Raw genomic sequence first — 12,617 nt, 5'->3', positions numbered from 1 at the left:
GCTTTAATTTGGATATTTTCTATTGACGTGTAATGAAGCTCAACTAGACACAAATGATGGTGAAAAGGATAATATAAATTAAATCTCAGGTTATGAATCTTCAGATGATAACATCCTAAATTTTCTCAAATTCAGTCAATGGGCAATATGCAAAATTAATTCAAAATGGATCAGTGATGTAAATATAAGAGAAGGAGAAAAAATGATTGGTATCTCTGGTGAAACAGTGGGCATGCAAGCTGTGATTCAAGCATTATTTCGCATTCAGAAATAAATGCAGGTTACAATCCCCGATCTGCAATTCAGAAGTCTAAAAAGCACTGAAAACAAAGTTATTCCTAAGTGTGTGGCATATTCATTTGTTGACAAACTGATTGGAACTGATTTGAGTGAGGCACTTATTCCACTTACTTTGAATATTCATGTGGTTTATTGCCAGTGTTACTGTATTTGTTACAGAGTGGTGTTTCACTGGGAGTTGGTGTTTCATAATGTATGTTATGTGTACTCTATTACTTTGTTAAGTTATGAAAATTTCTAAATTGAGAAGCATATCTGCTCCTGAGGTTTTTGGCTCGTGATGGTAGACCTGTACTTCTTTAAAAGGACTTGATACATTATTACTGTGTGGCAGGTGAATACGTTGGTGAATAAAGTAGACATGTCGTATAACTCACTGGGCTTTCAGCCAGTACAGTTAAAGAGTTTCCTGGATTCCCAATTCAAATAATCCTAAAAACAGAGCCCTCCAAACATCAGGGTCTTCATTTTTAGGCATATTGCTGGATGTATTTGTTACCAGTCTCTAATATTTCCATTGTGACAAAACTGTATACTTGGTATTATGAGTAATAACTGAAAGAAAAAAAGAGCCCTAATTTGCAGGTAGAACCATGAAGGGAATGGAATGTACAGTACCAGAGCATGTTAGATATAATCTGATATTTGTGTATAAAGAGACTGGGATAGAATATGAGAAGTGCTTAGAAGCCTGTGTAGGAGAAAACTGGGCTAAATGTAAAAGTAAGGATTAAGGCGATCATTTTGAGTCCATCCTAACTACATTTCTGAATAAGGACATTTGAGTGTTTTAACAAGTGGCTCTATATAATTGGAGTTAAACTTTTGGTAGTTTTGGTATTTTTGATTTTCAACATATTTAGAAAGTAAATTTATTTAAAATTTTTATGTAGAAATATTGAGTTCATTGCAGTTTATTACTATTTATTTCAATTTTCTTAAGAACCTGTAGTCAATTCCTTCCTTCTTTGCAAAGAGGCTTATTAAGAAGACTTGTAGTATTTTACTAATTTTTTAAAAAGATTTTATTTATTCATTTGAGAGAGAACAAGCAGTGGGGAGGGACGGGGTGGGGTGAGAGAGAGAGAGAGAAAGAAGCAGACCCCCCGCTGAGCAGGGAGTCTGATATGGGGCTCAGTCCCAGGACCCAGAGATCATGAACTGAGCTGAAGGCAGAGGCTCAACCCACCGAGCCACCCAGGCACCCCTAATATCTTACTAATTTTGTTGAAGTATGCTTTTTGTATACTTTGCTAATGACTTTTATACATTTATGTAATTAACTGACAATATGTCTTTGAAGAAATTATTTTCGACCTTTTAACAACGCATGTGTACTATCCATTGGTTTTAGCCACCACTGATACTTTTTCCTTTTTGATTCAGCAGCTTTAAAACCCAAAATTGTACAGTCTGTCAGAAGACAGTCTAACAAGAGAAGCAAACTATAAATGTAGACAGCTCTGATTAATATAATCCTCAGATGATTATTCTGTATATGAATTCATAGAGGGAGAATTTGAACTCAGATACAGTTAGGGGGGTTTTAGAAGTGAAAAGGAACGTTTTTGAGAGAAGTATCATTTGAGACTTACGCAAGCTTACCCTTTTAGGCTTTCTGTTCCAGTCTAATTTTAATGTGGCGCTGTAATTAACGGAAAACTCATGGGTTGATGCCCCCTTGTGGTCTCTTACCAAAATAAATAGCACAAATGGAAATAAGTAATGGAGAACTTAATACGTGTGAAGTCATTCTTTCCCTCCTTTATAACATAATTTTTAGAAAGTTTCTTCTGAGGAAAAACAGCAAAGGAATTATTTTTCCCATATTCCATATAGTTTATTTACTTTATTACTTTAACCTTTTGCAACAGAACTTGCATGTATGTTAGCTGAACACTGACATAAAGAAAAAGGTTGTTGGCTTTGTTGTCTACCACTGTCATCCTGGGCATCTAACTCAGTCATAAGTGCCTCAAAAATATGAGATGTGATAGTAATTAGAGGGCTAGTGTACCCCTCCCCGAATCCCAATGCACACAAAGAAATGGGGCTTGGGAAATCTGTTTATACTTAGTCACTTGACTTAAAAGGGCCAGGAGCTATTGGAAGAAATGAGGATTTTTATTAGCTAGTTGGTGAGTTTAAGTTTATTTGCTTTTACTAACATTCGTAAGGTCTTCTTTGTGTGTGAGTGTGGGTTTGTGGATGAAGTGGAGAAGTAGCAGCAGCAGTGTTTTAAAAAAGAGAAAGACCAAAGATGCAGATAGCTGCTTTTCTTCCATCACCCAGTAAGCTGCACGGTGGTTGGAGGTAGTCCAGCCCAGGCAGTATGGGCTTTGAGATTAGATGGGCCTGGTTAGATAGACCCGGTTCTAAAACTGATTTTATTTCTTACCAGTTCCAGGGTGGTTGCATAATATTGGATAAGACACTTCAATTTTGAACACAGGTTTCCTCTCTTTAAGGAGAGGTTAAAACCTACCTTTACTGATTTTTATCCTATGAAGTCTTGGCACATACCATTGTTACTACTCTTAGGGTAAGGGCAATTTTGAATTACAAAGGGTACCATGGGCATTCTAACTACTGGGTTGTTGGTAAGGACTCTTAATGATAGAATGTGTCTTAAAAAGTGGTAAATCAACTTATAGTCCTTTTTCTTTACCGTGGACTTAATGCTGTACTACTGCATAAGCACATATTTTATTTATGAATTCCTGGCTCTAAGTGCGATTATATCACATTAAAGAATTTACTAGGTCAGTTATTTTAATTGTTGAAGCCTACTAACCAATTTTTTTTAATTAAAATAATTCAATAAGATTTTTTTCTTCAGGAGTAATAGTTGCATGTTTTGGCAGGTTTAAGTTAAAAAACTATCATTGTTACTCCATAGCCATCTTACTTATTAAAAAAGCTTCTGTGAAGGACAATAAAGAAATGAAATGTTTTTCCGTTGTTTTGTTTTTCAAGAGTTTCTTATAGAACCAGGTTCACTTTATTTATTTAATACTTAAAGGAATTAATCTGAGTCCATTTTCAGAAGAAGTAAGATTATTTGGACTTATTTAACAGAAAAATTAGATTTTTTTTTAAAATCCTTTCAGATTCAACTTGGAATCATCAGATTTTTCTTCTAAAATTTTCCTTGGCAGCTAAAGTTCTAGAAATTTACAATATTTTCTTTTGAATAACTTGTAAAAGAGAAGAAAACTAGAATGATCTCTGAAAATACCAGTACAACGGCTTGGGTTTCAATGGTTTTTGTAAGTGGGTTATATAACTCATGTAAACAGCAGTAACTGTAGTCCTATCAGAAGGCTGTTCTGGGTGTTATCATCCCTGCCTCTCTCACCTTTTCCTTTATTTCTCTGGCTCTCAAAATACAGAGCCTGTACCTTTGATTTTGCCTAACTGGACATTTCTGTTGTTCTAAACCCTGTATGTAACTAATAATAAGACTTTAACGTAAGACAATATTTTGGTGCTTAAATTTCTGTTATAAATTATGAAATGGATTTTTGTTGTTTTATCCTTGAATGTCTGTTTTTGGGGGAGACTATTTTAGGAAAGAAAGGGGGCGGGGGGATGGTGGAGTGGGGAAAAGATAGCTAAAACAAAGTGGAGACTAGACCGTGGGGGGTGATGGCAAGAACACATGCCATTCTACTAGGGACTTGTTTTTTAAACATAAAAAGCATATGTGCCATATTTACATATTTACTAATTAAAAAGGCTTCCTGGAAACATTAAGTAGACTATCTTCTGTAACCTTTAACACTGTCACTAATGGATATTGCTTAGAAAATTTCATCGAAGGTCCTTTAAATAATGTAAATGATTATGAATATGTAACTAGTTAATATGCAGCTACGAAAGGATTATCATGTAGAGGTTAATGAACATTCTGCTCTTATGGTTTGCAGGGCTTTTCTTTTTGTGCTTTTGGCTCACTTCATGCTTGAAAACACATGCATTGGGATTGGAAAGCGTCCTGACTGTTTTTTGGGTCTCATCTTTTAATGGGGCTGTTAAAGAGGAACTTTATGAACAGGATTTCATGAAGATGTTTTTCTTTTTCAATTTACATTTAATTCTATTTGTCTATTTTATAATTACTGCCAAATCAGAAACAGTGAAATGGATTGATGTAGTTTTAGCCTGGTTTTTCCAGATGTAAAGTCAGTACTCTATTATATATTACCACTGTTATTAAGTGTTGCTATGTGATTGATACTTACTGAGAGATCTTCATTCTAAAACGGACTTTTTATGCTGAGTTAATGTGTAGTATGGTTGGGTATCTGATTACAGCATGTATTTTGGTACAGGACTGCTCCCTTAGTATTTAAAATGTACCAAAGGAGGACATTTATTTCAGGAATTAAATGTTATAATAGGAATTTAGTGACAGCAACCCCTCCTCCCCCCAAAAAAAAGTCTTGTGATTTTTCGATGAAACATTGAGCAAGGGAGACAAGAGACAATATTGGTGTTTAGAGTGGTGAACTAAAGCAGTATGTTTCAAACCAGATAATGCTGCTGTCTTTTTAACATGGCCTTGTATTGAGCATTTTGGCTTGTTATCCCTTAGTTTCTCTGTCTCTAAAATGGTGCTACAATATTTGAGATTATTGTTTAATATTTTTATTAATGGGCAATTTAAAAAAATTGGTAATCCTTGAAAACAGTGTTATTTTTTAAATTGCCATTCAAGTGTTTCTTTTCCTCATTGGTTAGTGTTCTTTTTTCCCCCCAGTATTTTGAGTATCTGCTGAAATATATTTAAGGAAAGCAAATAACTTTCGTACTTAATTTTATTGTTTTAGTATTATAAACATAGTTTAAACTGGCTATTAAGTGCTTAAAATTTTATCATAATTCACTGAGAGAACAAATGGGCTGTTCAGAGCATCTCTTTATCCCAAGTATTTCTTCTTGAAAATGTTAGTAGAAAAATATCACTGAACTCATTTTTAATGCGTCAGAATAAAAATTACAGGTGAAAACATTTGGAGATACACTGACAAAATAAAATATTTTTACTACTGTCATTTTTTTTTTTTTTTTAGTGATGAAACGTGGATGTTGCATTGGGTTTTTTTTTTTTGTTATTTATAACATTTGTGTATTCTACAAAATATGTAACATTGAAAGCAGGTCTGTAGATTGTACAAAATACTAGTTATCTTATATCGTATGTCACCTAATAGTTATGAAGCGGGTTTTGTAGCAAAGTATGAATCGGAAGGCTGTAATTTGTTCTGCAGTTATCAGCCTGCATTAGGGGGTTATGATAAAGTGTGCTGCTTAAAAACTAACAGTCACATCTCTGTGCATTTGACAAATAAAAATGTATACTGAGATGCTATTAAATCTGTAAAGCCACTGTTCTAGTTTTCTGATACACTGATTTTGTAGCTTTGTGTATAGCCCTGTTTTTTCATGAGTAGTTATCTGTTTTCATGACAGGTGGTCACTAACTGCCAAGAGAAAATCCAGCATTGGTGAGTGAAAGATGGTTTTATATTATTTCTGAAATACTGATGGGGTCATCTCTTTGTATTTAAATAAAGTGTGTATTATTTTTTTGTAACCCGTAATTGAATTCTTGTCCTTCACTGTTTACTGAATTACGTGGTCCCTGATTTCCTGAAATTGTGTCACCATTTGTGTTTATTCTAATTGCCTTCTTTTTTCCTTTCTTTTCTTTTTTTCAAATTAGAATAATATTAATATCATTATGAGGTGGAGACTGAGACGTTTTTGAACCTGGCTGATCACAGAGCTCTCTATTTGGGGAATATTCTTATATTTGTAGTAGAATAATAATTGGAATCAGTTGTTTTAAAATAATGATGGAAATATCCACATTTCCCTGAAGTTTGAAAAATCTAATTAATTGCCTACATCCCAGAGCTTTCTTTATGGACTGCACTTTTTTTTAGAGTGTAGAGAGGAAGAAAGCATATCTATTTTAATGTGCTAATCTTTTGTTAATAGGACAATGCTTGGTAAATAACACACTTTCCTAAGTCTTCTGAGGAAAACACTCGATTTAATGGTGAATAAAATCTTATATTATGAGTTGTCATGAGGTATAGCTGTTGATCTTACAGATATCAAATTACACTATATCCATGCTGTGTTTACGAAGATTTTACTGAGAGAACAACAGGAGCTGTCTTGATTATTGTCTGCAGGGTTATTGCAAAATCATGGTAACTGCCCCTTTAGTGGTGAGATTAAACCTTTGGTTATACACCATCAAGCATATAATATTTTAAATTTATTTTAAGAGGCTTTTTCTTCATGCCTGAGAGATCTCCAAGGAAATAATTTATAGTTAGTGTATATCAAATGTTTTTTGGTTTAAATGCACATAGGCTGCAAGCAGTGGATAAGAGTGAAAATCGGTACAATCTGTACGCATCATCTTACTAAATTCTGACTATTGGCTTGCAGAAAATAATCTAAAACTAGTAATATCCACTTTATAAATAAAAATTCAGGGACTTCATTAATTTTCAATAAATGCAGTGTTGTAGTTGCATCTACTGGTAGTGTAAGTCTATCAACATTTCCATGATGGACATTCGCTTTTCATTATACATTCAGTCCAGGTTAAAACTTGAAATGCAAGTACTTGGCCAAAGAATTAACCATTCCCCTCAACCCTGCACCTCCTGCTAATTTGGCCAAAGTGACCCATTTTACAAATAATTCCAGGGGAAGTTTTATTCATGTGGACTTCTCTCTATTGGTTTGGTAAGAAATTTGGGAAATAAGTGAAAGGATGGATTCACTAAGGACAGATACTAATTGAAGCAAATGTGTGAATAACTTGCTTTCTGGTTTGTTTTGCAAGATTCTTTCCCTGTTAGACTGAAAATTCTTTAAGGCCAAGGGGCATGTTTTCATTTTTTTATTCACAGCATCTCCTACTGTGTTTGGCATGTTATAGGCACTTAATAAATGTTTGAGTAAATGAAGACCACATATATATAATTATATATAACATTTTAGTTTGCAGATACTGTGGCAGTGCCCAAGTCTGGTAACCACTGACAAACAGAAATGTGATATTTATTTCAGAGCAGTTTCATGTGACTCTCAATTTCAGTTTCCTGTTTTCCAAAGCTTTCCAAACTACAGAAGCTTAGGTATTTACCTACACGTATCTTAAAGTAATACAGTATCATATTTATACTTTAAAAAATTAAAATAATTTTTCCAGTTAAAATTTTCCTTTTCCTCTGAATAATTTCTAATAGGGCTGAGGAAACAGACTTTTCTGTTTGTTTTTAATGAGGATCTATTATTGCTAGAATCTAAATGGCTAGTGAACTCACCAATTTATTATATTAAAAAACTGAAACCAAAGTATCTCCATTCCCCTGAAAGCCAGGAAATAGCTATTTGGGAGCATTGTGGAATTCTCGTGGTATTTTTATTCTGTTGATTCCACAAACAGTGATTGAGTCCCTACCATATGCCAGTATTATGTTGCTGTTTGGAATTGAATGACCCTGCCATGGAGGAATTCATGGTCGGACACTAAACAGGGAAATCACAATAATTTTGTGCTATTTACAGAGAGCTAGGAAGCAAGAACAGAAGCTGGAATGCTTCTTAAGGGTGTCTTACACACTGCTTTTAAAAAAATGTTGCTTTTCAATTTTCTTTAGCCCTTGGTTTTAGTCTGGTCTAAAATACAATTCATATAGCTAAGCTCCCTTCTTCATGGGATGCTCATCAATATAATGAGGGAAAGCAAAATAGATGATTTTTAAAAAATGCTTATGCTAGTGATGTTTATACTTGTTTGTGCTATTTTAAAGGATTCTTTCATTTAAGGGACAAGTGATGAACATTGTAGGCTTCCAAAATGATTTTAATTTTTTTTTTTTTTTTAATGTAGGGCAGAAGTAAAAGTGTTTGTGGAAAAGTAGGAGTAAAAATGGCTTGGGGCAAACAGGAGCTGCAAAAAAAAAAAAGAAAAGAAAAAACTCTTAGAGAAAATTAATTCAAATTCTAGAACTTTGGTGAACTAGAAACATTTATAGTATTTGTTTAGTTAATAAGAGATATTAAGGAAAGTTTTGAGCCTAATAGTAGAGAATTTGTGCAGCACTTTTAGAGCTAATAGTGGTTTTCAATTTAGTGAAGATTAAAGAAAAATTTAAATACAATTTTTTTCTCTTAAAATCCTTTTTACTTAACTCAGGAAATAAGGTATTATAAAATCCATACACTATTTTCTTATTAAAATATGGATAACTTCCTACTGTTTAATCCACCAGGGCCTGATTATTCTGTTTGTAGATTATCTATAATTTTTGATCTTTTTAATTCTTCCCTAAAGAGCGTGGGATTCAGAGTCACAGATCTACATTTGAATCCTGTCATTTACCAACTGTAACCTTGGGCGAATTATTGAGATTCTCAGTTTTCTCCTTGTAAAGTGATGATGATACTACTTAACTTGAAGATCCAGTGAGATAATGTCTATAGAACAACCAGACTGACACTGAATAAATATTAATAGTAGCTCTGAAATCTTTTTTGAAAATTTTAATTGTCAAATGAATAAAGAAAACAAGAAAAACCTACCAAAGCTTTGTAAATATTCCTGAATATTTTATATTCGTGCCATTAGCTTATCTTGATGGAGAGATGGCTTTCTAAGCAATATTGTTAAACCTTTACATTAATATTTTTAGATAACTTTTTATTATGAAGAGTTTCAAACAAAAGGTGACTGTATTGTGAATCCATATGTACCCATCACGCAGCCTCAGTAATTATCAACTCATGGTGTCATCTGAGCTGTTGCATTTGAACAGCCTATCCTACCCTCTTCCCCCACCTATAATGCCTTTGAAATGAATCTGAGAATGTATTCCGTGTGGAAATATTTCAGTGTGTATCTTTAAGACATAAAACTTATAAAAATTACGCTAAAAAATTTAAAATTTTGCAGTATATTTATATAGTTCAAAATTTAGGAAGTTCTAAAGGGTGTAAATGGGGTATAGTTTTTCTCCTACCGTTTATCCCCCAGTTCTCATTTATCTTTGTAAACAGTGGTTTTTTGGCACTTTCTTGTAAATCTTTTCAGAAATCGTTTGCCTAAAGGATGTGTGTGTTTGTGTGTGTGTGTGTATGTGTATTCATCCCCATGTTTTTGTAGATTGTGCTCCCACCCTTTTTGACAAAAATGAAATCAGATTGTATGCCGTTCATTTAATTCGTCCTTGGAGATTGTTCTCAATTATTAGCTCTTATTCTTTTATTTCATTTCCATAAATTTCATTGTGTGTCAAATGTCTAATTTTTAGAGTTACCAAATAAGATTTGGTACTGATTTTTTTTTTTTAATAAGTAGCGGTGACCTTACTAAGACTGTGGTTTTACAACTCAAAATATATCCTTCCTCAGCTGTTACATCCATTATTTATTGTTCCTTAATAAAATTACTCCAAAACTTAGTGGCTTAAAACTACAGCCTTTCTGTGTGTGTGTGTGTGTACGTTCTGTAGATGTGCATATTGGGCTTGACTTACCTGTGTTCTTGTTCTGCTACTCTTCTTTGGGCTCACTTGTGTGGTTGCAGCTTTTTGGTGTCTGGGTCCGCTGGGTTGTCCAAAACGGCCTTAGCCACAAGTTTGGTGGCTAGTGCTGGTTGTTAGCTGGGCCTCTATCCATGTGCTCTTCTCCCTGGCTCACTTTACTTGATGATCTCAGGGCAGCAAGAATGGTAGCTGCTAGGGCACGTTGTATTGGTCAGAGTGGGAAATAGACTCCAGTTGGTGAGAGGAGTGATGAAGAATTTATGGTCATTTTTAATGCATCATAGATACTTCTATTGAGTATGTCCCAAAGGAAAAAATTTCCATTACTTGTGTTGATTTGTGAGAATTTAATGAAATATACTATGTGATGCCTGGCACATACATGTCATATGTCTTTTAGGCATTATTTGTAATCATAAACTGTATGCATATGAATTGTAAAAACTTTACTGTCTTGCTTCCTTCAAATCATTTTAAAAGAGTTTTAAGTAGTAAAACTCTGAAATTACATGAAGCGGACTTAAGTGAAAATAAAAAGGCATTTTATATTGTTTAAATATTTAGTTTTGGAAAGAATAGCTTTAAATTTGGGCATACAAATGCTGAAACACTTGAGTGTGTGAATTTATTTTTTAAATTTTTATTTAAATTCAGTTAGCTAACATACAGTGTAATATTTGTTTCAGGTGTACAATTTAGTGATTCAGCACTTGGTACAACTCTGGTGCTCATCACAACAAGAATTTTGAGAGAGAGATTCTAAAGCAAGTACTTGGCATTTTTATTTTTCAAAGGAAAATGGACAAAAAATACTGTTTAGAGGAAAAGAGTAACTAGTTTCTAATATAGGTTATAGTCAAAGTACATAGAGGGAAATAACCTAGAGGGTATACCTAAATAGTTAAAAAATACAGATGAAGATATGTTTGGTTGTTTGTTTGTTTGTTATTCTTCTTTCAAGTGAATCAGTGTGGATGGATGGATATGTGTATCTGTCTCTTTCTGATGTTTTGAGGGATTCTTTGCCCCCAAAAATCATCAAGCTAATTCATTATAACAATGCTGTAGTTTATGGTATATTTCTCATGAATTGCCTGAAGCAGTGCTTTCCTGAATTGCCTTCATATACTTAGATAAAATTTGCTTTATTTTATTATGCATAATCTGTGAAATATTAATTTGCATACTTTTAAAACTTAAAAAAAATTATTCGTGGTGATGACTTCATTTTTCAGTGTTAAGTAAATTTGGAAACTGTGCTTTCCAGACTCCCCATTTTATTGACCACAAAGTTTTTAGTCACTGTTTTGTATAGGGCCTTCTTTTCGGGCTTTTTCATTTTATGTGTCTCCCCAGCTCTCATCCTCACCCCCAGTAGAGCAGAGAGCAACTTCCAGACCTTCTGACGATTTTACATGCTTTTCTTGTTGGAATCTCTGTAGTTACTTATGAAAGTGTCTTTAGGGACAAGGGCAAGACGGAGGAATCATATATACAAATCCCCTTCTCTGGCATTCTTAAGGTCCTGCATAGTTTTTTTTTTTCTTTCTTTTTTTTTTTTTTTTCTTTTTTAATGGTGTGATATTTTAGTACATGGGTTTGGGAGGTTAAGTTTTGCAATTTTTGCATGTGATATTTCAAAGCAAATTAAGTTGCAAAAGAAAAGGATTCAAGCTGAATGTTTTAAGGATGGTATTTTAAAAAACAAAATCTGAATTAGGTTTTTAATTTTTTATCCTGAGTATAAAATGAATACATACTTATTTATAGAAGGGTTGAAATAAGAAAAGAATAAAGATAAATTTACTCATAATTCTAAAGAGAAGCTAATTTTCCCTCTTTTAAAAACATTTTGTTTTATTCCCTTCAGCTTTTTAACTCTGTATGTGTATTTATGTCACCAAGGTCAAATTGTAAATGCTTTCTTTCTTTTCTTTTTAAAGAAGGTTAATGATTTTTAAATTGTTACTAGAATATGTTACTTCTAGTAGTCCCCTAGCCTTTGTATCATGTTTTTGTAAGAACCACAGTAGTTTAATACTCGATGCTTTTTTGAAAATGAAATGCAAAATAAATGCACTATAGGGGAATTTTTTATAAGGGAATTTTAAAAATAAAGTTAGGGATTTTATAAAAAATTTCTAAGTACATCTCCTCATTTAGAACATAGTCTTGATTATGCATTTGCAGTGTCCATATACATCGTTTGGTTCACAATTTCCCACAATCAGCTTAAATCCTGTGACTATCTGATTGATGCTACACCTCAGTTTGACTTGGCATACCTAATGACTTTTCATCTCTATTTTAACTGTATTAGGTTTGAAAACTACACCTCCTTGCACTTTGAGTTTTTTTTATTTTCTATTCATTTTACTTTATCTTTTTTATAAAAATAAGAGCAATATACAATAAAGCTTTCAAGCTTGGAAGAGTACCATGTGAGGATGAAGGTGTCAATATTGCAACAACAGTGCTTGACTGAGAGGCAGATCGCTTAGTGATAATCCAGGATGCTTGTTCTTGTTTTGAGATACAGAAGTCTAAATTCTAATATACTAAAGGCAGTGGGTATCAGTGTATGACTTTAGGAAAATGTAGGCAGTAAAAAACCTGAGGCATACATAGAATTTAACATTTTACTAGTTTATATTCAACTCATGACTGAACTGGGGATGATTTTCTTGTTTTTCTTTTATTTAAATCAACGGAGTTGAAGATAATTTTGAGAATTTTACA

The 12,617-nt window shown here is 33.2% G+C and overlaps 1 protein-coding gene across 1 annotated transcript in view; it reads left to right on the top strand.

The window, feature by feature from the left end:
* The window catches only part of URI1 (URI1 prefoldin like chaperone), a 70,908-nt gene that overhangs the window by 18,674 nt on the left and 39,617 nt on the right, over positions 1-12,617 (top strand). The window contains exon 2 of the mRNA XM_034672765.1: positions 5,776-5,810. Coding sequence (XP_034528656.1) covers positions 5,776-5,810 — 35 coding nt within the window. The remainder of the gene's footprint in view (positions 1-5,775; positions 5,811-12,617) is intronic.

This window comes from Ailuropoda melanoleuca, chromosome 12, assembly GCF_002007445.2.
Source record: "Ailuropoda melanoleuca isolate Jingjing chromosome 12, ASM200744v2, whole genome shotgun sequence".
NCBI classification, from domain to species: domain Eukaryota; kingdom Metazoa; phylum Chordata; class Mammalia; order Carnivora; family Ursidae; genus Ailuropoda; species Ailuropoda melanoleuca.
The sequence above is the reverse complement of the archived record's forward strand: the minus strand, read 5'-3'. Positions and strand labels throughout refer to the sequence as shown.